The sequence below is a fragment of the Numenius arquata genome, chromosome 20 (genome assembly GCF_964106895.1).
Source record: "Numenius arquata chromosome 20, bNumArq3.hap1.1, whole genome shotgun sequence".
Classification (NCBI taxonomy): Eukaryota; Metazoa; Chordata; class Aves; order Charadriiformes; family Scolopacidae; genus Numenius; species Numenius arquata.
The window spans coordinates 8,203,359-8,228,063 of NC_133595.1; the positions used below are offsets into that span (position 1 = coordinate 8,203,359).

At 57.6% G+C, this 24,705-nt stretch overlaps 2 protein-coding genes across 2 annotated transcripts in view; one reads left to right on the forward strand and one right to left on the reverse strand.

The window, feature by feature from the left end:
• Positions 1-788: 788 nt before the first annotated feature.
• Positions 789-11,702, forward strand: ARHGEF16 (Rho guanine nucleotide exchange factor 16). Its single transcript, XM_074161627.1, has 14 exons — positions 789-1,343; positions 2,000-2,051; positions 2,501-2,670; positions 3,310-3,366; positions 3,824-3,984; positions 4,851-5,003; positions 5,611-5,740; positions 6,407-6,481; positions 7,494-7,586; positions 8,307-8,461; positions 8,849-9,046; positions 9,424-9,497; positions 9,905-10,006; positions 10,496-11,702. Exons 1-14 carry the CDS (start codon positions 789-791, stop codon positions 10,633-10,635), a joined length of 2,115 nt encoding a protein of 704 aa, XP_074017728.1. The 3' UTR covers positions 10,636-11,702.
• A 2,456-nt stretch (positions 11,703-14,158) lies between these two features.
• The window catches only part of MEGF6 (multiple EGF like domains 6), an 87,833-nt gene continuing 77,286 nt past the window's right edge, over positions 14,159-24,705 (reverse strand). The window contains exons 23-38 of the mRNA XM_074161457.1: positions 24,226-24,354; positions 23,577-23,705; positions 22,665-22,793; positions 22,384-22,512; positions 20,869-20,997; positions 20,353-20,481; positions 19,594-19,725; positions 18,527-18,655; positions 17,469-17,597; positions 17,162-17,290; positions 16,826-16,954; positions 15,898-16,026; positions 15,677-15,805; positions 14,962-15,093; positions 14,426-14,473; positions 14,159-14,214 (exon numbers count right to left, since the gene is read on the reverse strand). Coding sequence (XP_074017558.1) covers positions 14,159-14,214; positions 14,426-14,473; positions 14,962-15,093; positions 15,677-15,805; positions 15,898-16,026; positions 16,826-16,954; positions 17,162-17,290; positions 17,469-17,597; positions 18,527-18,655; positions 19,594-19,725; positions 20,353-20,481; positions 20,869-20,997; positions 22,384-22,512; positions 22,665-22,793; positions 23,577-23,705; positions 24,226-24,354 — 1,916 coding nt within the window. The remainder of the gene's footprint in view (positions 14,215-14,425; positions 14,474-14,961; positions 15,094-15,676; positions 15,806-15,897; positions 16,027-16,825; positions 16,955-17,161; positions 17,291-17,468; positions 17,598-18,526; positions 18,656-19,593; positions 19,726-20,352; positions 20,482-20,868; positions 20,998-22,383; positions 22,513-22,664; positions 22,794-23,576; positions 23,706-24,225; positions 24,355-24,705) is intronic.

Genomic DNA, 24,705 nt, shown 5'->3' on the forward strand with positions numbered 1-24,705 from the left:
CCAGTCGTTGATGCGGGGAAACAGGCTCCGGTCTTGGCTTCTGTTTCCTGCTCCCCGGCCTTTGAAAATAGGAACAGCTTGGAGGTGGCGGTGGCATGCAATGGGATCTCAGTTGAGAGGGATTAAACCATAGTTTTTCCTCAAATTACGTAATGGGGAGGGCAGTGGGTGTAGAATGCTCTGTCAGATGTTTGTGCTGTGGGTGCACAGGTCGTGGGGTGGCTCTGAAGGAGATGAGTACGATTAACCCCAAACGAGGAGCTTGAAGCACTGGGGCGGGTGATTTTGCAGGCAGTGTGGAGCCAAGGAAGGTGAAGGCTGGCCCTGGTGGCACCCCCTGTCCCCAGAGGGGATTAAGGGGGGGACAGGGAGGTGCGGCCAAGGAGAAGTGGGGCTCGGTGATGCTCCAGGCCAGCCCCGGCTGCTCGCTCGGGTACGAGCCTGGCTGCTGCATGGCCTGGCTGCGTCCCAGTGCCATCTCCTGCGCCGCTCTGCCCGTAGCCAAACGTGGGCTTCAGTAGCCACAAACCTGGCCTTGGCACACGGGGGACCCCAAGAGAGGTGTGTGGGCGATGAGAGCATCATGAGTGGGTCCCTACGGGCTCTGCCGGTGCAGAGCACCCGGGGAGAGCCGAGGCAGGGTCCTGCACGGCCCCGAGGTACTCCACGCGAAGGGGTACGCTGGCACTGCTAAGCATAAACGCCCTCTGTCTGACTGGGAGAAGTCATTCCATCTGTCCGTCCGTCTGTCTGTCTTACACAGCTTTCTGGTTCCCTGCGCCGCCATCATGTCTCGGAGCCCCTCTGGCAGCTCTGTGGATGACGAGCCCTTTTTCCCGGAGTACCGGTGCCACACGGTGCAGCCGGAGCCCCCCAGCCCGACCTCCCCCCACAGGAAGCACAGCTCCACCACGGCGCCCGATGCCACCTCGCTCTCGGCGATGGGCTCTCCCACCTCAGCTGAGCCGCGCCGCATCGTCCTCAGCACGGACAGCCCGGCCGCGCTGAAGGTGGGAACCCAGCAGCTGATCCCCAAAAGCTTGGCCGTCTCCACCAAGACAAAGAACAACCCCTCCCGGCACCAGAGCGTCGGGGCAGCCGGGTCCAGCCGGGAGCCCCCGGGCCCCGACCCAAAGCGGGCGTCCGTCCCCAGCCTCTCCCTGGAGGAGGAGGTGGAGGAGGATGGAGGGGGGATCCTCAAGCGCAACCTGAGGAACATGTCCTACCGCGCGGCCATGAAGAGCCTGAGCGCGGAGCCGGAGCCGGCGAACGCCGTCCCGTTGCTGAAACCCACGTCGGAGGAGGGCAGTGCCCGGCGTGAGCGCAGCCCTGGCAGGAACAAGGTGGGTTTTGCACCCGCTGTCACCCGATTGCTCTCGAGTGGGGACCAAACCCCCATTTTTCCCGGTGCCAGGGGGACTGCAGAGCCTTTTTCCCACAACTCCTGTCCCTCACAGAGCACGGAGCTGGCAGGGCTTGGTGAGGTGACTTGTGCCTTGGGAAGCCTGTGTGTCACCAGCAGGTCTCCGGGGAGCCCGGAAATAGCCGACATGGCTTTGGTGGGGAGTGTAACTGGCTGCTCCGGGGCTCCGGCTCGCTCCTCGCAGGCAGCCACGGGCACGTTTGCAAGGAGGGGTTGGCCGGGTGTGCGGCTCCAGGGTGGCGGTTGGTTGTGCACAAACATGGGTGAAGCAGGTCTGGGGAAACGGGAGACTCCGGTGCAGGCAAAGTCCAGGTGTGAGACAGGTAGATGTGAAAGGCGGCGGCGTAACTGCAAAATGGTTTAGATGGTGACCCCGATAGCGCAGGGTGAAGGCTGAGTCACGTCGGTAAGGCAAACAAGGGCTCAGACAAAAATTAAGTGGAAGGAACAGGGTGGTACACGCTGACTGGCCGTGCAGGTAACTTCTCCTCCTCCTTCCCGAAGGAGCTAAAAGCTGTGTTTCTGGCCAGAGAAATGTAGTCGCTGCAGCACGTTCTCCTCTTCTTCCTCTGGCAGAGAACCTTCGGGCGGCGGCGGGTGCAGAAGCGCGGCGGCTCGTTCAAGGACCGTGAGTGCTGCTCCCCAGAGCTGCGGTGTCCCCTCTGCCTCGCCGGGCGCTTCCCAGCCAAGCGAGTCCCTCAGAGTCCCTTGGCCACGTCTGCCGCTGCTTCTCCCTGGCCTGGGGACGAGCTTTTGCCTTGTTCCCCCCCCCCCGGCTGCGAGGGGAGCGTGCCAGCCCTGCCTTCCCACTCCCCGGGGCGGGATGAAGCTGCCGCGCTCGCAGCTGGAGCGCTCCCAGCTTTGCTTGCCCCGGGCAAACACGGTAGAGCTGCGGGAAGCCCTCGGGAGCGGGAGCTGCTGGTTAGTTGGTGCTGTGCAAAGTCCAACTTTGGTGGGGAGGTGCTGGCCCGGGCTCGCCGGCGCCGTGGCAGGGCTCTCAGGCGGCGGCGGTGGGAAGGGAATCCATGGGCCACAGCTGGGAGAGGCTTCGCTGACCTCGTGCCTTTCCCTCTGCAGAGCCCCGGCTGTATCAGGAAATCCGTGAGAGAGGTCTGAACTCTGTCAGCCATGAGTCAGATGAGGATTTGCTGGAGGAATCCATCCCAGAAGAGCCGTCCCCTCCGGGTGCCGCTATCGTGGTGCAGAGCTATCGCCCGGCGCAGGTGACCTGGAGCCAGCTCCCGGAGGTAGGGGCCAGCAGCCCGGCCCGGAGGGTCCGAATGGCCCCGCTTGCCCTGGCCACGGGCTGCTCCCGTGCTTATGGTGTCTTGCGGCCACAGCTGAGTGTGTTTGAAAAGCTGCCCGAGCTGCCAAACAAGCCGTGAGTGGGTAGTTCTGCAGCACTGGTCTTTGCAATGGGATGTTCTGGGGCTGTCCAGCCCCGGCGGGGACACGCAGGGGCCTGTCCAGGCTGGTCGGGTGCCGGTGGAGCTGCTGTGGTTGTGCACACCCACGGATGGGGGAAAGGCAGATGCTCCTGCTGGGTACCTGGGCTTTGCCTGCTGGCCCAGGAGAGAGTGATCTCCTCCTGTGGAGCGGCATCAGCCAACCGCCGTGGGCTGTGGAGCTGTGGGAGATGGTGGGGCAGTGGGAGATGCTGCTGCTGCCGAAGATGCTGTGGTGGGAGATGATGGTGCTGCGGTGGGAGATGGTGCTGTGGTGAGAGATGCTGCTGCGGGAGATAGTGGTGCAGTGGGAGATGCTGCTGCAGGAGACGGTGCTGTGGTGGGATCTGGTGGGCTGTGCAGGGCTGGACCGCACTAGAGGGCGTTCAAGGACCGTTGGTCGGGGCGAAGGCAGCGGCTGATGCGGCCTCTCGCCCACAGGTGGTGGACTCGGGCATCCTGCAGAAGATCTCGCCCGAGGAACGCAAGCGGCAGGAGGTGAGAGGAGCTTTTGGGGTTCCCGGGAGGGCGGTGGGGACACGCGTGGATGAGTCCAGGACCTCTCACACAGGGGATGGCTCAGAGCGGGGCTCTGGCTTATGGTGCTGCTGCTTCCAGCAGCTCTGGGACTGGGCAGTGCTGGGAGGGCTCACCCACTCATCTTGGTGGGGAAGCAGGCAACTCCTTTGGATGCTGGTGGGAAATACCCACTGGAAGGGAAAACATCTTAGTGCTGTGGCTTATTAATGCCTGAGTGTAGTAAAACATGCTGAAGTTATTGGCGTAGGCCAGGCAATGCGTGAGATGATCCAGGGAATGCCGTACTCTTGGAGCAAAGACACTTCTAGTGGCTTCATGCCAACCGAATGTAAATAAGATCTAGCAGGTTTCAGTTCACTGCCTTGGTTAGTCAGTTTGTGCTGTTATATCTTCACTGCCCTGCTTTTTTTTTCAGGCGATGTTTGAGATCATCACTTCTGAGTACTCCTACATGCACAGCCTCAGCGTCCTGGTGGGCCACTTCATGAGGTCGGAGGAGCTGAAGGGGACCATGACTCAGATGGAGCATCACCACCTCTTCTCCAACATCAGCGACATCCTGATGGTCAGCACCAGGCAAGTGGGGGCCGTCGGTGTGGGCTTGGGACCAGGGGAGGGGCTCTGGAGCTCCATTTATTTGCCATGTTAAAACAGCCATCCCTTGGATTTGTTGAAGAGACATCACACCTGTTGCCCTTCTTCCTAGTGCCAAGTCTATGCTCCCCTGCAGTGCCTTCCTGCTGTTATATGCTCGGGACCTGAATATCTTGTGGGAGATGGTCTGTTACCCTGACACCCACTTTGTTTAATGGGTTAGAATGGTGGTGCTCAGTCGTGCAGCTGCCGTCAGGCACCGGGAGCTGGCTGAGCCCCGTCCCCGTGCTCAGGACGCTGCTGTTTGCCTGGAAACTCCTCAGGTGGAGGAGGAAAAGTGAAAAACCTGAAATTGTCCCTTCAAAGAGCCATTGTGAGCGTGGCCTTTGCTCCCTGGGAGGTGGGGAGCAAACGCTTCGGGAGCGGGTGCTCGGGGTGGCCGGGACCCGTGTCCGTGTGGGAAAGAGCAGGAGGAGAGCGCGGGCCTGGGAACTGCTGCGGGGGCGTTGAGGGCTTGTGGCTTCCGCAGCTGGGCAGCAGCGGCCCGGATGGGGCAGAAACAAATATTCCCGGAGAGCTGAAGCGGAGGAGGGATCTTGTGCGGGAACGGAGGAAGCGTGTGCGTCTGGGGCCAGGGATGCTCCGGAGCTGCGTTCCCCATCCCTGCAGTGGAGCTGCTGGGGGCCGCGCTGGTGACATGGGGGGCTGACCAGGGCCTTGTCTCCTCTGGGAAAACTGGGGAAAAGTTGCAGTGGGAACATCATCAAGCATACCTCTGTTTGTTGTTTTTTTTTTTTTTCTGGCCCTAATGAGTCATATGGTGAAGTTATTTGAAATTCTCTCCTTAGCTTCTTCGAAGACTTAGAGAAGCGACACCAGGAAAACCCCCTCATTCCTGACATCAGTGACATAGTGGAAGAACACGCCTTGAACCACTTCAGCCCCTACGTCAGCTACTGCTCCAACGAGGTCTACCAGCAGAGGACTCTCCAGACGCTGCTGTGAGTACTGCTGCGCTCCGGCCTTGGGCTTGCAGAGGAGTTGCCCAGGAGGGCTCTCTGGGCCACAGGGATGCCAGCTGGCTGCAGACGGGACCGGGACCGGGACCTGCCCGTGGCTCCCCCAGCCTCTGGTTGTTTCCTTTTCCCTAAGGAAGGCTGTCTTCTTTCTGAGCAGAGTTTCTCCTAGAGCTCAGTGTGTCTGTGTCGGGTGAAGAGGGTGTGATTTGTGTTGCACAGTAAAGGATGGGGATAAGTTGGGGAAATGCCACCACGTACTGAAGGCGGATGGGTCTTGCCAAGGTCAATAACACATACGTGGTGTGTCAGGGACACGTATGGAAGCTGTTCAGCTCCAGATCGTACTGGTGGTACAGGTCAAGTGTGTGTCCGCTGTTGGTACATCTAAGGCTTTACCTGCTTTTTGGTGGACTTGACATCTCTTGACGCTTTTTCCCCATCCACAAACGGATCAGTCCCTTCCCACCCCAGGTCAGAGCTTCCAGGGCACCAGCCCTCGCTGCTCTGGATTGCTCCTGCGTGGAAAGCTGCTGGAAAAATCTTGATAGCTGAAGAATAGAGTTAATGGAGCTTTCTTGTCCTGTTCCAGAACCACAAACCCCTTATTTAAAGAGACCTTGAAACAAATTGAAAGGAAGCCAGAGTGTGGAGGCCTGCCAATGATATCATTTCTCATTCTCCCTATGCAGAGGGTAACACGGCTTCCCCTGCTGTTAGATGTAAGTAAGTCACACGGTGGCATTGCTTGGCACCTCTGGAGGGGTGACAGTGTTACACCCTTCTCTGGTTTGCTGAGCCCAGGACAGCCTTCTGCTTGGACTTCCATCTTTCTGGGAGCCGAGGCTGGGATGTCCCAGCCTCTATTCGGGATTTATTTGGATCCAGAGCGATCTGCTTCTTGTGGGTGTCAGATGCGAATAACGCTCACGTCTCAGCACCGTCCACCTGAGGTTCCTCTGTGCCCCGTGCTGCATCTGGGTACCCAGAGAGGGGCGGCACGAGCCTCCTGTTTGATTAATGGTCAGGTGGCCCAGGAAGGGAGAGCAGCTTTTGCACAAGCTTCAATGAAATCTGGGACTTGTGGCCCCAGCTGCTGTGAAGAGCAAAGCTGCTGGATGTGGGATTTCCAGTAACTGCTCCCGGTCTTAATGGGCTGCGGGAGATGGGGCCAGGGGAACGCCCAGCACGGGGGTGATGCTCAGGCACAAATCTGATGGTAAAGCCCCAGCAGAGACCAGATTCGCGGCTGAACCTTGCTTTGTGCCTGTCCTGCTGCCAGGCTGACGGCTGGGGACGGCTCGAGCCGTGTCACATCCCAGGGGAGCAGTTGGTGCGCAGGGCTCTGTCTTGCAATGTCACTAAAGCGTCTTGTCTTGACGTTCTAGACTGTCTGTCAAAAAACAAAAGCATGCACTGCAGCGTACGGAGCTGCCACCAGAGCTCTGAAAGCCATCAGCAAGGTGAGGCCCGGCTGCCAGCTCCCCACCTTTCCTCCTTCCAGCCCACCGCTCCCTCACTCTGGCCCCGAGCCTGACGTTCTGGCCTCTCGTTTTTCCTCCCTACGTGGGTCACTTGGGATTTCTCTGCTCCAGATAGCTGCCGGATCCACACATCTTCCCCCTGGGTCACCTTTGCCACCTCATCTTGATTTTTCCTTTTTCTTGCTATCTCTTCTTTCCTCTTTGGCCCATCTTTTGTCCTTCCTTTCAGTGTCGTCTTCTCCATGAGTGATGTCTCTTCTCAGAACCTCCCTCGACACTTACTTGCCATTGGTTTTTGGAGATTTAGGCAAAGAGCAGTAAAGAAAGCAAAGAGCAAAGCGTAGAGGAGTGAAGAGCAGCGGGAGTGGTGGCAGTCGTGGTCCTGCCTCTCATCTCCATCTGCCTTCCCATCTGGTGGTCACTCACACAAGGTGATGCACCACGGAGATTACAGCCACCAAAGTGGTGGTGGCGGCTCTTCCTTTTGTCCCCCTAAAGCCTGTCTCTGTCCCGCTCGCTCGTCCATCAGGGGAACAAAACGCACGATTCCCCCCAAGTTGGGCCACACTGGACCACCCTTCCCGGGCGGGAGGGACGGCTGGTGGTGGCATCTTCTCCGAAGAGCCATCGCGAGGGGACAGGGTGCCACACGGTTTCCCGCTCAATGTGGCATTGCCTCTCCTGCCTGTGGAAAGCTTCTGCTCTCCCCTCCACCTGCCTGAGTGTTCACCCTCCTGTCTTAATTCTGATTAATTCTTCCTCTTCATATTGCTCCTCGGGGAAGCTCGGTCTTGGTGCGGTTTGGTCCTTCTCCAGGTAGGGGAAACATGGAGTCTCTCTCCTGGAGATCTCTTGTGGCAGGAGAACCTCCAGCTGCCTTTCCCCAAACCCTGTGCCTGGACTCGGCCATTTCTGCTGTTGAGGGAAGCACCAAGTGGGCTCAGCCTCCTGCCATTCTCCGCTTCCCTTGGGGTTGTTCTTCTTTTTCCAGCTGGTTAAGAGCTGCAACGAGGGAGCTCGCAGCATGGAGAGGACGGAGCAGATGTACACCCTGCAGAAACAGCTGGAATTTGGAAAGAAGAAGGTGAGGTCTTGTGGAAGTGGCCGGGGAAAATGTTCTGGGGTGTGCAGTGAGAGTGGTCCATCCCGGGCATGTCAGACCTGTCCTGGGAATCCTTTCAGCTGGAGCATTGCTGCTGCCAGGACCAGCATCACCCCTCCGTGCCCTGGGAAACCAGTTTTTCCTGCTGTTCTGTCTTAAATATAAGTTTCTGGGTGCTTTCACTGCCAGCTTGGAGGGTTCAGCAGAGTGGTCCTGCCACTGGAGTGGTCCTGGATAATCCACGCTCCCTCACAACCCTTCATTTTCTCCTCTACCTCACGCTGAGCTTTCACCTCCTGCACGCAGTGGTGAGAGTTGGACTTGCCCCTGACGCGAGGAGGTTTTTCCTGGTGGATTTCCTGGCAGCAATCTCTGCCCTGGCTGTCTGGTTCCAGACAGACACGGGCCTCCGTCTGTCTGTAAGGAGGGTCAGATGTGGGCAGCTTTCCGAAGGGCTCTAGTAAAGCCTTGACATGGTGCCCCACTGCTGGGATTTGGGGGGGGCTGCACCTCTGGGTGTGCTGCTCCGCTTCCCCGCCTGCCTCCTGGAAAAGCTCCTGGAAAAGATGTTTAAGAGCGTGTGATGTGTCCATCCCGACTGACCTCAGGGTCCACTGCAAGTTCAAATACAGGTTTGAACTTGATTTTGCCTGCCGCCTGTGAGACAGATGGTAAGCCAGACTTTCCGGGGATCCGTTTCAGCCTTTCCCACTGATTTCTGCATCCCGCTGGCTGCTGAAGCGGGGGGAACTGTACCTGCTGCTGTCGGAAGAGGCCGGCATCTTCCGCCGAGGCACCGGCCGGCTCTGCTACCTCTTCTTGTTCAACGACGTCCTGATCATCACCAAGAAGAAGAGGTAAGGCTGGGGGGGGGCATCCCTTCCTTTCCCTACATTACAGCAAGAGGGATTAAAATCTCAATTTCCCAAGCAGCACGTAGCTTAAGCAATTCTTGAGATTCCCCTTTTTTGACCTTTATTGAGGTGTCCCTTGTTAGCCAGAAGGGAAGTGCCCAGCTCCACAGCCCTTGACCCACCCTTTGTGGGTGGCCGGCAAGTCCACAGAGCCGTGTCCCAGCCCTGGGCATCAGCCCATGTCCTCACCATGACGGTCACCTCGGTGATACCCACTGAACTTCACCCCCCGGGGCTCTGAGCTGGTGGTGGGAGGGAGCTTGGTCCCCGCCGGCAGCATCCCCTCTGTGGCTGCCCGTGGCTGAGGTGCCGGTCCCGTCTTTGCCGCAGCGAGGAGAGCTACACCGTCATGAACTACGCCACGCTGGACCAGATCACAGTGGAGAAGATGGAGAACGCCGACCCGCCTTCCCCCCCTCCCAGCAAGACGGGGAGCGGTGGCACGGCCCGCGGGTACCTGCTGCGGGTGGTGATGGAGAGGGACAGCGAGGGCCGGCGGGAGGAGATCGTGCTGTCGGCGGAGACGCTGTGAGTGGCCCCATGGGATGTCACAGGGTGCACCTTCTTGCTTGTGGGACGAACTGGGGCCCTGGAAATTCCCCCTGAGGCTTCTGCAAAGCATCTTTCCCTCCCTCCTTCTCTCCCTACTTGCCCAGGCTGTTTCCTCCTCTTCTATATTTCCCATATAATTCCCCTATAATGCTTTTCCTGGTGCCAATTAAGCAAAGTGGCTGGGTGATGTGTGTATCACGCTTGTGATATGTCTTTGCATTGAATGATCAAATGCTCGTCCAGTCTGACTTCCCTTGAAATCCTTCCTCCTGCTGGGAATTTCCCAGGTACTGCTGGCAACATGGATGCTGTCTCTAAGGTTTCCTTTGTAATATGGGCTTTCCCTCTGCCAGGAGTGACCGGGCACGGTGGATTGCGGCGCTGATGCACCGAGAAAAGGAAAAGCCTGACACCACTCCTAAAGGAGGTACCGGGATGCTGGAGGTCAGGGGGTGAGCGGTCGCGCTGGAGCCTGAGCATTTCCAGGCACAGGTTTTTACCCTGTTCTTACCCGCTCCTGCTGGAGAAGGGGCTGAGGATGTCTGTCGATGGAGAGAACCCAGGGTGCCACGTGATGGAGAGGAGAATGTGGGGTACCACACCTGGCTCGTTAGGAGTTGCCTCCTGTTAAGTTATCGGTCACAATAAAACTTCAAGACATTCCCTAGGAGGCACAGTGAAATTCCAGGAATGCCTCCAGCTGTAAGAAGAGATTTGGCTTCCCGTCCCCATGTGCTTGGAGGGGGCAGCAGGAGCAAGGAGGGGAAGGGAGCGAGATGCCGGGCTGCGGCTGCCAGCCGTGCCTGCTCACTCGGTCCCTGCTCTCCTCCGCAGAGCTGAGCCAAGTGGAGATCACCCGCGCCTACATGGCCAAAGAGGCGGACGAGATCTCCCTGCAGCAGGCTGACGTGGTCCTGGTGCTGGGTGGCGAGGATGGTGAGTGTCAGCGAGCGGGGACCTGCGGCCGGGGAAGGCTCACCTTAGGCAGAGCGATGGTGGCAAGGGGGGGGAAGGCTTCAGTGAACTGGAAAATTGGAATTATAGCAATTTTCAGAAGCTTCCAGGAAGCCCTAAGCTGCTGGTGGGGTCTGCGTTGCTGGCTGGTGCTGTGTCCCAGCAGATGACAGTGGGTCCCTGGAGAGGCTGGTGGAGGTGGCACTGCCATGAGCGGCTGGCACATTCCTTACCAATGTACCATCTTACTCCTGTACGTAGGCTGTGGCTGGCAGAGACCACAGAAGTGAGAGAATAAGCCCCAGAACAGGCAGTAAATCAGAAACCTGATCAAAAATCAGGTTACAAAACCCAGCGGAGCTTTCCCTGGCCCCTCTGGGGATGGGGAGCAGTGCACCCCTCTCCTTCCACTCGCGTCCCCGGGAGCCGTGGCCGTTCCTCCCGGCGTGACCGGCTCTGTTCCTCCCCTAGACTGGTGCTGGGGCGAGCGGCTCCGGGACGGCGAGAGGGGCTGGTTTCCCCGCTCCTGTGCTCGGCAGATCACCAGCCGCGCTGCCGTGGAGTGCAACGTCCGCCGGATGGAGCGGCTGCGGATAGAGACCGACGTGTAGGCTGGCAGCCAAGGGAAGGTGCCTCTGGCGTGACTTATTTCAGGGGTCCTCAAACCCCCGCGGACTGAGCCCATAAGCAAGAAGGGAGCGAGAGATCCTTTCTTCTTGAATTTCGTTTCTCTTGAGCAGTCACAGGCGGCAGATCTTATCGTTCAGGACCGGGTTTTTTAGTGGCTGTGACAGCAGCTAATTAATGTGAGCCCTGGCACCCGAGCGCTCCTGGCCAACACTAATGACCTGGAAGAGGCTTCAGGAAGCAGCCACAGTGTTGGCTCAGGTTGAAAAGGCTGCGGCTGTGTCCTGGGCTCTGTGAAGTGCCTCGTGCTGCTGCCTCTTTCCCTGCTGACCTCTCAGCAGCTGCACTTGCGTGGGAAGAGCCAGGGCATGGACAGACCATACCTCAATCAGGAATTTTTAAGAACTTAAATCTGCATGCTACGCTTGACCAAATTTTTCCCTCCTGTTTCTTTTTTTATTTCTTTTTTACTTCCCCGCCCCCACAATTATTCTCTGGTCTTTTGAACACAACTGTGACCTCGGCAGGGTGAGGTGATGCCCACCACCTTCCACCCGCTTGCCAAAATAGAGGCTGGAGGCTGGTGCTGCCGGAGTTGTTCTCAGGGAGTCAGAAATGGGATGCTCCAGCCGAGGGAAGCACGACAAGGACCAACGCTGCAGCCCCCAGATGCCTTTCCCCTTCTCCGGGGGGGCTGTGCCCAGGCAGAAGGTGGGGGCTCAGTCCACCACAGTCATGGGGGTTCAAAGCCCATCCTTCCTGCGGCAGAGCGGTCCCCTCTCCTGCCCTTCTCCCCCACAATTAGCACCCAGAGGTGATTAATGAAGAGGGCTGAGGCAGGGTGATTCTTTTGTCCCAGGTGGGCAGTTCACAGCTGGGTTTTTCCGGAGCCAGATGTTTAATGCTGCGGGGCTCAGCCTCACGGAGGGGAATGATTTTGGGGTGAGGCAGTGCCTGGGTTGGGATTCACGGGGGCAGCAGTGCTGTAATGTGTCTATTTTGATTAAACTGTTAAAGGATTAATTGGATTAACAATAAATTCATGGATCCCAATGAAACGTGTGTTCTCCTTGCCCAAAAGGGAACTGCACCCAACGTCAGCAGCGCCGATGGGTCCCTGTGTTAGACCTGTTCGTGGTGACACCGGTGTCCCCGAGCACGACAGCTCCCTGGCAGATTGATGCCAAGGAGCCAGGTTTCCCCATTATGAGCTCTAAAAATAAAGCTTCAGGCTTATGGCAGCATCTTTCTGGCCTCTACTTGCTCTCGACATACACACATCTCGGGAATGATCCTTCAGAGTCGCTGACTAAAACTAGGCTGCGTTTCAAGTGTAATTGACTGGGAGAGACCAGATAAATAGCAATTCAGTGAGGCTTTCTGTTCATTTCTCTTAACTGTGGAAGAATTGAAGTTTTTTCTTGGTGCTAAATTAGAGAAGCTGGAACCCAAAAAAGAGAGACACCAGCTGCATGAAAACAGGAGGCAAACAGACTGTATTTAGAAATATGAACAGGAAAGGAAAAATCGTGATATAAAAAAATATATAGGTACAGAGTTGCTGCGCCCCCAGGCTCAGACGTGGGGTTTATTCCAAGCGGGTGCCAGGAGCTGCAGCTCAGGGTTTCACGCTCTAACAGGACAGGACCGATGTATCCCGACGTTTAAAGCTGGGCTGGTTTTCCATGTGCTCCAGTGGTGCCGAGGGCTTCGCTGTGCCTCAGTCCTGGAGCTGTCAGGAGGACACACAGCAGCGTGGCATTGCTTGTTGGCCCGATGGCATCACTTGCCGGCACGGTGGCATCGCTTGCTGGCAGGGTGGCATCACTCGCCAGCCTCCCCGGTCGTTAGCCGGCCCTTTGGTCGCTCTGTGGAGCCGGACTCGCCGCAGGGCGCGCGGGGAAGGGGCCACTCGCTCGCTGGCAGAGGCTGCGTTCACTTTTCCAACCGGCCGAGGAAATAAATAGAAACCTGCGTCTAATGCAGCGGTGGCTTCAAGGCAAATGTGACAAACCGTGTGATTGTCTGGAGAGTCGGCAGGAGGAGGAGCAGGATCGATGGGGGGCATTTGGCACATGGACAAACTCTTCCTACTCCCTGGTTATCAATCATACAACATACAACCTTAATTACACAAGTTTGGTCCTTCACTACATACTTATATTAACATTTCTTCACAATAGTGATATCTAATGCAAAAAATACTGTTAAGGAAGAAATAAAATAGGAAAAGAATTAGCAGAAAATTACAAGTTATATACAGATTAAAATAAATTCCATCAGGAGAAAAAAACAATTCTTTTATTATTTTCCATTGGCCCCCGTGGGAATAACTTAAAGGCCAAGCGCCGGGGCAGGGCTGTACTGCAGCAGCAGCAGAGGCAGATGTGCCGGGACGGGAGCATCCCGTCTCCTTGGCGGAGCCTGGTTTCTTCTGACATCGTCAGCTCCCGGGCTCTGTTCACCCCAGAGCCTTGTGCAAACAGAGGGAGGGCCCGGCGGGGGAGGCTGTTGGGAGCCCCCATCCCTTGCTGGGGTGATGGTGTTCCTGGGGGCTTTGCCGTGATCCGCACTTGTTCGGCAGCTCCTTCCCCGTCCTCCTGCCCCATCCCCTTCCCAGCTGCTGGGCTCAGCCGGGGTGGGAAAATAATTCAGGATCGGGGCTGGGGAAGGGAGAACACTTAAACGGGGATTTGCTTTATTGGCCCATGGAAGAGCTTTGTATCCATCCACACAGTAGCTCTGATTATTACACTTAATTTAGGCTTAGTTTTCGGTGGAGCAAAGTGGGCTGACATTCTCCTGGGCTGAAAACCATGCTCCTGCCCCCCCTCCATCTCGTCAGAGCAGCAGGTGCTGCCTGGAGCTGGGAATGCAACTGGGAGTCACTTGCCGATGGAGAGGGTCGGGCTCTGAAGAGTTGGCGTGGCCAGCGCTGGCACCCAACGCCTTGTCCCCCACAGCACATGATAATTTACAGTAAAAGAACATTGCAAAGTCAAATTAAAAAAAAAAAAAAAAAAAAAACAAAAAACCACAATTCAAGTGAGGCGGTACTTCTGTGGGAGCAGGATCTCAGGAGAGCCGGGCAGGTTCTGCCCGCGCCCTGGTACAGCTCCCCGTAAGTACTATTGCAGAAATACCGATTTTGCACCATGCTCTCAGCCCCCTCCCCAAGCCCAGCACCCAGAAGATGAAGGCCGGCAATTTGCCACGAGCGATCACAGTCCGCTGACCAGAAGTGATCCCTTCTGGTGTCCGCCCGATGGCACGCAGTGGTCCCGACGTGCTTGCCCTCCCTGCTTGCCCAGGGGCCAGCCCGTGCCGTCCCGGTCACACTCGGTGCTTCAGCCTCACTCAGACCACCCCAAAAGCAGCAGGGTAGTCCATCCGGCAACGATACCCGCTCCTGTGGCTTTTAAAACAAGTTCGTTAAGTAGGTCGTTGTCTTCTTCTTCTGGTGGCTGCTTGGGGACACCGAGGGAGCGCTCCCGGCAGCTGCAGGACCTAGTGCTCGACCCCCTGGGGCCGGGGGGACGCGGTGGGTGCCGGGGGCTGCAGGGCTGGAAGGGAAGCCAGGACAGGTCAGGGGATGCCAAAGGATCACCCACTGGCACTACAGCTTTGCTCGGGGGTGGCCACCTGCACCCGCTCCCTCCTGGCCCAGGCAAGGTGGGAGCTGGGAGTGCTGGTCCTGCTCCGCTCCCACAGCCAGGCTCTGCTGTGTCACCTTTTGAGGTGACAATAGGCCACTTGTGGGGGTCTCTTACTGACCTGGGACCAAGGAAGGGTGCTCGGCCGAGGGCAGACGAGGTGTACCACCTGCAAAGCAAGTCACAGCATCCTGCCACCCATCCCCGTGACACCCATGGGGGAGTCGCTCTGAGCCAACAGGTTCCATCATGGTTTGGGCAGAAATAAGGTTTTTCCACCGAGGTTGGTGCACAGGATCATTTTATTCCAGTGTGCCCCAAAAAAGGAGTGGGTTTTTTGGCCTTACTTTACCCCGGGCACATTTGGGGGTTAGGCTACTAAACAGCTTTATTCGGCAGCGCTCTCAGCATGCTGCCAGCGTTTTCCCTCGTGGCTGGGATGCCAGTCAACAAATCATACCAAAGGAGGGCCTTGGGAAGGGGCAGGTGCTACTGTTTTTTTTTGATATTATCAAAACCAGCCCACCATGGCACGGGTGACAGCCCGAGCACGGGTACCACAGGGTACCACAGCATCCCCCCCTGCAGAAGCTGCTTTTGCCTGAGGCTCCCGTGGCCCCCACGGGCGCTCGCTGCGGCGCTGCGCCCAGACCTTACCTTCCCGACACGTGGGACCCGTGTAGCCGTTCAGGCAGAGGCACTGGCCATTCCGGGCGTTACAGTAGGAGGTGCTGGGGGCACACTGGCAGGTCAGGCTGCAGTCGGGGCCGTACTGGGTCGGCCGGCAGTCTGGAGGGGGTGAGGGGGTAAAGAGGGGCTTGGACCGCTGCAGGGCATCCTGCTTCTGCCGTGGGCAGAAATGCTCAGACAGCCCGCAGAGCCTGCAGCGGCGGCTGAGATAAGGCAGAGAGCTCTTTGCCTCATCTCCCCCAGCCTGCTCTCGAGCTCTGGTGGCACGGGGCAGCCCAAGGTGTTTCTTCTGCATTTGAGCCTCAGCCTTTTGACTCTGGTGAGCTAAACAGGAGGGCACTGGAGGCTGGGGGCACATTTGCACTCAGATCTGACTAGAGGTCAGACAGTGTGATATATCTATATCTATCTATCTATATCTATATAGATATACCAGATATCAGGTATCACCTCAGGTAGCCTCAAACAGAAGCCGGAGAGGTGGCTGCCTCTTTTCAGATACCCTCTTATTCTTTGAGGAGACACACCAAAAAGAAAGCCCCCACCCCCCCCACCCCCCCTTCCATGAGAATTCAGCTCCAACAAGAGCGGTTCTACACCCATTTTAGGACTTCTAGCCTATTGTCAATGTCCCTCTTGCATGGTCCCCCTTTCCCCCTTCCCAATCTGCGGCTCCGCTCACCTGACCCGCACTTGAGGCCGGTTTTCCCCGGGGGACAGAGGCAGCGTCCCGTGGCCGGGTCGCAGGGCGCGTTGCCGGTGCAGTCGCAGAGCTGCTGGCACCCCTCGCCGTACGTGCCCTCCTGGCAGCCTGTTGCGAGAGGTGGGATAGGGCACGGGCACTCCGCGGCCGCGCCTGGGGGTCCGGCCGGTGTCTGGGGAAGCGGGAGGAGGACACGGTACCTGTCTGGCAGCGCTCGCCACCGAGCCCGGCGGGACACTGGCAGCGGCCGGTGGCTGGGTCACAGCCCGCTCCGTGCTCACAGTCGCAGCGCTCCCGGCAGCCAGCTCCATGGAACCCCGGGGGACAACCTGGGATGGAGCCGGGGGGAGAGCTCGGTAAAGCATGTGTGGGTTGGCCTCAGCCTCTGCAGCAAAGCCTCCATCCGCCCAGCAGAGAGAAGCAGCGAGCCTGAGGAGAGCCTGATGCTGCAGGCAGAGGGGTCTCCATGTCTGCGTGTAGAGAAGGGCCATAGCTCTCCTTTTGCCAGGAATAAACACGTCTCAAATGGGATGGGGAAGCAGGACACCTTAGGACACGCAGCGTACAGCTTCAGACAAGAGCTGGGACACAGGGGAGATAGGACATGGGGGAGATGGCACAGGGTGGAGATGGGACAATGGGGGAGATGGGACATGGGTGGAGATGAGACATGGGTGGAGATGGCACAGGGTGGAGATGGAACATGGGTGAAGATGGGACAATGGGGAAGATGGCACAGGGTGGAGATGGGACAATGGGGGAGATGGGACATGGGTGGAGATGGCACAGGGTGGAGATGGGACAATGGGGGAGATGGGACATGGGGGAGATGGCACAGGGTGGAGATGGGACAAGTAGGAAGGGATGAAGGATGCACTTATGCAGGTGAAGGGAAGGAGGCACACAAACAGACGGTGCCCATGGCCCACAGAAGCCTGAGAACACATCAAGCACTGGGTAACACCACCAGCAACACCAGTAAGAAAGGAAGAGCCCATGGGAGCACGCAGCCATGGGTGTAACTGCAGTGGGTCACACCTCTGCCCGATGGTCCTGCCCTCTGGAAGAGCTTTAGAAAACAAGCCCTCCCCTCGCAAAGCCGAAGGTGTTTTGGCTGCCACGACTCACTGTGCTCGCAGAGGGGCCCGTAGTGGCCGGCGGGGCAGCGGCAGGCTCCTGTCCCCGGGTCGCAGGTGGCATTGTGCTGGCAGGAGCAGCGGAGCTGGCAGTTGGCACCGTACCTTCCCGGCGGGCATTCTGCGGGGATGGAGCGGTGGCAGCGATGCTCAGCGGCCAGAGAGCCAGCCCTGGCCCCGCTCCTGCCCTTTTAGAGGGTTGTGACACGATAAGACAGAACAGGCACAGGTGGGGACAACAGAAACTGGACCCAGTATGAAACAGACTGAGTGAGCTCCACAGTTACTGGGCCGGTGCAGGACAATGTATTCAAGCCAGATTTTTTACCTAATTCGCAGGATTTCCCCGTCCACCCGAGTGCACATGAGCAGGAGCCGTCGGCCGCATCGCACAGCCCCCCGTTGCGGCAGGAGCAGGTCTGCTGGCACCCCAGCCCGTAGCGGTGCTCCTCACAGCCTGCGGGGCGAGAGGCAGTGGCCGTGGGCACGTGGACCTCGGCACGGCTCCAGCAGGAGCCCCCAAGCACAGGCAGAGGCCTCCGGGCAAGGAAACCGGTTCCTGCTCAGGACCTGGTCCATCCCACTGCCCGAAACATCCGCTTGTCCCGACGCACGGCCCCACGGTGACCATTTACCTCGCTCACAGGAGGGACCAGCTCTTCCCGGTGGGCAAGCGCAGTCTCCGGTGACCGGGTGACAGGTAGCGCCGTCCCCGCAGGAGCACAGCCCTGCGCAGTCCTTGCCGTAGCGACCAGCGGGACATCCTGGGGGGGGGGAGGGGGGCGAGGAAGACCAGGGTCATGCCAAAGCACAGCTGGTGGCGTTTGAGGGCTAGCGGGGAAGGACTTTGGCACGTGAGCAGAGCAACGGGGTGGCAGGAGGAGCCTGTAGCCCCCTGCGCTAGCACACAGCGTGGCTGGCAGGGCAGGGAAAGGGTGTTTAGGATTTAGGAGCGGGGCATTTTTAGCAGAGAGGCAGCAGCACAGTGATGGGACGATGCGAAGGCTGGCGTGTCAGGCCTTTCACGGAATCAGGGAATTGTCAGAGTTGGAAGGGACCTCTAGAGATCCTCTAGTCCAACTCCCCTGCCGAAGCAGGGTTGCCCAGAGCACATCACTCAGGGCTGCATCCAGGTGGGTCTTGAAGATCTCCAGAGAAGGGGACTCCACGAGCTCCCTGGGCAGCCTGTTCCAGGGCTCTGGCACCCTCACCGGAAAGAAGTTTCTCCTCATATTTGAATGGAACTTCCCATGTTCCAGCTTGTGCCCGTTGCCCCTCGTCCTGTCACTGGGAACCACTGAAAAGAGTCCGGCTCCATCCTCCTTCAACCCACCCTTCAGGCATTTGTAACCCACCCTTTAGGTACTTTCCTAGTGGAGAAGTTGTGGAGCAATAAAATGTTTCCATGTTTTCTAAGACAGACACCAAAGAGATCAGCTGCAGCTCCATCCCCGCGGTAAGGCTGGCTGTAGGTACGGGGAGGGCATTGCTGAGAGCGCAGGCTGTGAAGTGAGACAAGGAGCTCTTTCTCTGCTGCTCCCCTTTTTATGCAGGAGTCGGTCACTATAACACACCTCATCTCCCGCGGGGTCCACACCGGGCTGCGTGCGGGATTTGCACCTACCACCATTCCCCTCCTGCCGAGGAACCCCCTGGAGCTCCCGTCCCCTCCCCGGGTGACCCGGGCACTCACCCACACCGCAGTCGGCACCGATGTAGCCGGCGGGGCAGCGGCACATCCCCGTGGCAATGTCACACAGGCCCCCGTTCTTGCACTTGCAGCGCCTTTCGCAGTTGCGGCCGTACCACCCGGGGGAGCACTCTGCGGGGGGGGAAAAAAGGGAACAATGGCCTCAGTGCCTAAAAAGATGAGAACAAGGTCCAAACTCCCTGGAAAAACCCACCAGGTGGGTTCAAACAGCCATTTCATCAGGCGGGTTTGTGCCAGGCTGGCACGGTCCATGGGCTACTGGTCTGCTTGGTAGCACAGAGCTACAAACTCGAGTCAAACAGCTACAGCAACACGCCAAGGGTGTGCGAGTTACACTCGTGCATCCCTTGCACGAGCAGATTGTGTGGGATGTGACACCACAGACAGCACGAGCTCCAATGCTCAGGTGCCTCTGCCCCGGCGGCACACGCTGAGGTACAGGAACGTGGGAGCTGCTCCGAGGGGTCACCTCTTCAGCAGGAGCCAAAGAAAAGCCCAGAAAACACTTATAAATAATCTCATGGCAAACAAGCAACAACGCCAAGGCGCTTCGGACCGTTCAGACCCTCTCTGCTGAAGATATAGCTGGGAAATATCCCACAATGCAAAAAAAAAAAAAAAAAAAAGCCACAAAACAGCCTGAGCGCAGAGGAGAATGATGTTCTGTTACATGAACTACTCCCACTTGCGAATGAGTCACTGAGGGACACCACAGAGGTCAGAGCCGGGCTCGGACCAGGGAGCAAGAAAGCACTTGCCTGGACAGACTGCGCTCCGAGCTGCGAGACCTGGGCAATGGTCAAGAGCAGAACAAAAAAAGACCTTGGCCAAGCTGATGAGGACAAAGGTGACCACGGCAAGACACCAGGAAAGACAACCCGTCTTTAAAGCCGCTCCAGCAAGCTGAGGTTCCTCCGGTGGCCAGCCCGGCACCGTCCCTCGCACCAGGGGGTGATGGCTCCGCACCGGCTCCGTGTGCTCAGGATGAAGCACAGCCTTGGTCCCTGCAAAGGTCCGTGAAGCAGAAGAGGACCCGCGCGTGGACTCACCCAGCTGGCAGGTGGGTCCGTGGAAGCCGGGGGCACAGACGCAGGCCCCGGTGATGGGGTGGCACTCCTGGGTGGCTCCGGCACACTGGCAGATCTGCCCACAGCCCTCCCCGAAGGTCCCAGGCAGGCAGGCTGTCGGGAAAGAGGGCACCCAGGCGACTCAGATTCGCTTAGAGGGAGCAATCCCACCCCTCTGTGCAAGACCTTTTTTTTCCCTTTCTATTTTAAGCCATGATTTAGGAAGCCTTTTATGACAGTGAAAGTTCTCTGCCACACAAAAAGCAAACAGTTCCTCAACTCCATTAACGACTTGGATTGAAAAGAAAACTGTACTTAAAGGCATCAGCCGCCTTTTGCAGCGCTTGTCCTACCAACCCTCACATCCCCACGAGCTTCATCCCCACAGACAGGGCAACTACACCCCTGTCCCCCAGGGAAGGAATGCACTCACATGCCTCTGCCTCTTCCAGACTTGCTCATACCCACAGGAGCTCATTTTAATACTGATTTATTGCTAATCCTCTGGATAAATACATAGCTCTGATTTCCCACTTGGCTCCCTGCGCTTCGCTAACATTCTGTGGGCATGCACCCAGCTGCCAGAATGTGAGCTGCTCCTTGGCACAGCTCGCTGATGGGTTTTTTTTTTTGTTGTTGTTGTTTGTTTTTTTTTTAAAACTTTATGTAGCAATTGCTTGACCCGTCATGTTCCCAGAGCCTGTCAGCAGAACTGTAAGAGGATCACTCCCTTCTTCGTACATTTTTCACATCCAGAGCCCGTAAAGCCCGGCGGGCAGCCGCACCGGCCGGTGATGTGATGGCAAGGCACTCCCCGGGGACAGGCACAGCGGCTGGCACAGCTCTTCCCGAAGGAACCCGGCAGGCAGGCTGTGGGGAAACAGGCAAGGAGATGAGATGTGAGCCCATGACTGGCTTTCAAGCTGGTGTTAGTGCCTGAAAGGCATGAGAGCCTCAGGGCCAGCTCCTGCCCTCAGCTCCCAGCTCCTGCATGGGGTGCTGAGCCAGACAGACAGCACTTTTTGCAGCAACCCAAGAGCCTCTTTCAGGGCAGGCTCTCAGCTCCCCAAAACGTTTTGCCACAATTTGTATTTCTTATTGAAAATGAAGTTTCTCCACATCCCAAGCTCTAGAAGGAGCCAGGGATGCTGGAGGCTGTGCTGCTGGAGGGATGGATGGATGGATGGATGGATGGATGGATGGAGGGATGCTGAGGGATGGAGGGATGCTGAGGGATGCTGAGGGATGCTGGCTCACCTTTCTCGCAGCGCCGGCCCCTCCAGCCATGGGGGCAATCGCAGATGCCAGTGACGTGATGGCACGAGATGTTGTCCCCACAGTCGCAGTGCTCTTCACAGCGCGCCCCAAACAGCCCCTCTGGACAAGCTTCAGCGATGCAAACACGGGAGAGAGGATGAGTTAGACCAAAAAGGTGACATAGCTCTTTTTCACTGCAGTTTCTGTAGGCACACACTTCACTATTCATGTCCCTTTCATTCCTGCCAAGCCAGAGCAGCGCTGTGACAAGACCGGTGACATCTGCCAGTCAGGGATGGCAGTCCCTCTCTGCCCCATGGCACGTAGGGCGTGGGGAATCGCTGCATGGAGCGGAGCTGCACGATGTGCAGGAGCACGAGTGGCTCAGCAGCAGCAGCAGCCACATCTGCCCCAAGTGTGAAGCGTCACCTAATTCAGTGTGAAAGTCTTTTTTAACCGCGCCACATGTTTTTGGAAGTGTTATTCCTGGCCCTGTTTAATGAGAGCTGGGTGCCAGCACAGGGTATTTAAATCACGGCAGCAAGCGTTCAGTTTTGCTGCTGCTTCTGTTGTCATAGAAGCACCCAGTTCCTAAAGCAGCTCCAAGAGGAGGTGTGCCGGTACCAGAATTCCGCAGAAGTTCGCACTGCAGCCCTAAAAGCTGTGAACCTGATTTTCACTTCTGCTTCATGAATGAATGCAAAAAAAAAAAACCAAAAAACAAACCCAGTAAGTCCCTGTACAACTCTCCAAACAGGCTGCTTGGCCACGCGAGGGCCGAGTTGGTACCTGCAGCTGTGGGGAGAGCGTGGCTGCTCGGTGCACGCAGCCAGGCGGGTATCTGCACACACACGCAGCTCGAACCACAGCTCTGCGGGAAGCCAAGGAGAGGATGAAGTCCCTGTTGCTGCTCTTAGTAGGGCCAACAGCCTTTTCAACACTTCCTCATAGCAAAGGGATTGCCAGGGTATGTGTTACGTTTAAAGATAAGGTGCACACAGGAGCCTGCTGAATGATAAATGCCATTATTTGCTGGGGCTTGGGACTGAAACCAGGCATTTCGGGTCAGCGTAACACAGGGAAGTGCAGGAGAAAGACTGGAAAGGAGGTGATTTTTGGTTACTCTTAAAATAAATGGGACAGAGGAAGACTTTCACTTGGCATTTTGGTTTCACCGTGCAGGTAGTGGGGAATGTGGCGGGGGGGGGATTGATGCCCTGCTTGGACCCTGTGGCTTTGCACAGCTTGGGGACCTGTGCCCTTGGGGACCCCAGCTCTCTCCCACTGGCACCATCGCAGGATGCTGCGTGGCCTCTGCACCATCGCTTTTAGGGCAGCCCTCAGAGGAAAGCAGAAAGCACAGCAGTGGGCAAAACGCGAGAATCCCGGCACCCGTGAGCTCTCTCTGCAGCGCTGAAATCCAAATTTTACAGCTTTGCTTAAAACCCCCCCCATCCCCCCGGGCACCGCTGCAGCAGGGGGTACCCACGGGGAGCATCCCTGCGCCCCACTTACGGCTCTCGCACTTCTGGCCGGTCCAGCCGGGCTGGCAGAGGCAGTGGCCCGTCCGGTGGTCGCAGAGCCCCCCGTGCTGGCACTCGCAGCGCTGCCGGCAGTCGGCCCCATGCTGGCCCTGCGGGCACTCTGGGAGGAGGCACAGGGTGAAACGCCGCCCTGACACCCACCCCCTCGTTTTTCTTCCTGGCGGGGGGGCACCAGGAGGAAAAACGAGCCCAGAACAGGACAAGTTGGTGCCAGAGCCTGTTTCTCGGGGTGGCCGGTGCACCGATACTCACCCAGCTCGCAGGCCAGCCCCGTCCAGCCCTCGGGGCAAGCGCAGAGCCCTGTGGCGGGGTCACATGTGCCACCGTTTTGGCAGAGGCAGCGCTGGTGGCAGCTCCTCCCGTAGAAACCCACCGGACACGCTGCGGGAAAAACAGGCCAAACATCCCCATCAGAACACATGTCCAAAGGCAAGCACCATGCCTCTGGTGTTTGGATGGAGAAGGAGATGGCCTGATACACAACAAAGCCGTTACTGCGTGCAATCAGAGGCGGGGAGAGGAGCCAACGACACCCTGAGGCTGCTTAGCTGCCCACACCAGGATGTCTGGTATTTTAACCTGCCCAGGTAAGAGGTGGTGACACAGGGCACTGGGTGCATGAGCCCTTCCGAGCCGCCTTAGCTCCTTTGTGGTGGTAAGTACACAAAAGGAGAAAGGCTGGGTGAGCTCAGCAGCCAGGAGAGATGCTCAGTTGGCAGCCAACACCTTTGGTCCTGAGCTGCAGAACATAGCCCCAGATAGTGCCAGTGCTTGGCAGAGAAAAAAAGCCATTTAACCACATGAATAATTGTTCTCACGGGCACAGTTTCACTGAGCTGTGACTGAAGACATGACAGACTTGGTGTCTGAGCGCTCAGTGCAGTGAACGATCGAGCTATTACTCTTCGTGCTGCTGTGAAACTGCAAATCAGTGCAATTTCTGGTGCTCTTGGAGAAGGCAACCTTTTGGCTTCCCTCTTTGTGAATGAATCAGGAAGCAAGGAAGCGCTGCAACCTGGCCTTGCTATCATACTGGCTCAGCTTTTTGGAGTTGCTGATCCATGGAAAACTCTGACCCACCCTGAGAAATGGCACATTTAAGGCAGGCCGGCAGAGGAAGCAGAGGGGCTGGGTTAGGAAGGGACCGTAAGGCACATTAATTACCTTGCTGGCACGTGGGTCCCGTCCACCCGGCCGCGCAGAGACACTGGCCACTGACGTGGTGGCAAGTGGCGTTATTGAAGCAGTTGCACGTCTGGCTGCAGTTCTCGCCGTAGCTGCTCTCCTGGCACGCTTCGTGGGAGCAGAAGCAGGCACGACTGTTAGGCAGCAGGTATGAACCACATCAGCCAGACTCCTACCAACCAGCCCCAAAATGCATTTATCTGGGAGAGGAACCAGCACCGGTGCCTGCTGCTTGTGATGGCTGCGTAAGTTGGGTTTTATGGTGCTATGGCAAATAACAGCTGTATTCTACAGGCGGCTGACATCCAAACCCTGACACTGTTGTTATTGATGTTACATCATTTTATCTATTTGGAAACTGTTTTGCTGGATGCCCAAGCCCTTAACGCATTCATCGACAATGTGCTCAGCCAGACCTCCCCCAGCCCCTTTCCAAAACCAAATTTTCTGCCACACAGAATTAACTTCCCTGTGGAGAAAATCACATGTGGGAAACAGACACCTAAACCTAAATGACCAAGCACCACAAAAGATGGTGAGGGCTTTGGAGTGCCTCATGGAGGCACCTGCTCCATCCCATCCCACCCCATCCCATCCCACCCCATCCCCAGGCTGCTGTGACACCTACGCTGGCCACAGTGGGGGCCGGTCCAGCCAGGGGGACAGTGGCACTGGCCCGTGACGTGGTCACAGCGGGCACCGTTCAGGCAGTCACAGGCTTCCCGGCACTCCAGTCCGTAAAATCCATCAGGACAGGCTGCGGAAAACAAAAGATAAATCCCCACAAAATCAGCCCGTACAGAGAGTGGAAATCTCCCAGCAGAGGAGAGATGCCTCTTGGTGGCCTTTTGTGCTGACACAACGCTGCACCAGTGTGACAGCCACGTATTAGCAGCTCTCCCCTTGGCAGGGCAGGAGAATATTGGACGCCAGTCCATTAGGGACACTCAAGGAACAGGACTTGGGGGGCAGCAGAAGAGCGATGGCACCAGGTTTCTGTCCACCAAGGCACTGAGCAGGTTGGTGTGGGAGCCAGAACCCATCACCCAGGGACCCTGAACCCATCACCCAGGGACCCCGAACCCATCACCCAGGGACCCTCTGGAGA

What these genes read in the sequence shown, in the direction of transcription:
- ARHGEF16 (XM_074161627.1), top strand. Translation starts at nt 789, where the DNA reads ATGTCTCGGAGCCCCTCTGGCAGCTCTGTGGATGACGAGCCCTTTTTC. An exon ending in GCAGCCCTGGCAGGAACAAG is followed by an intron (nt 1,344 to 1,999) that starts GTGGGTTTTGCA and finishes TTCCTCTGGCAG; the next exon opens with AGAACCTTCGGGCGGCGGCG. An exon ending in TGACACCACTCCTAAAGGAG is followed by an intron (nt 9,498 to 9,904) that starts GTACCGGGATGC and finishes TCTCCTCCGCAG; the next exon opens with AGCTGAGCCAAGTGGAGATC.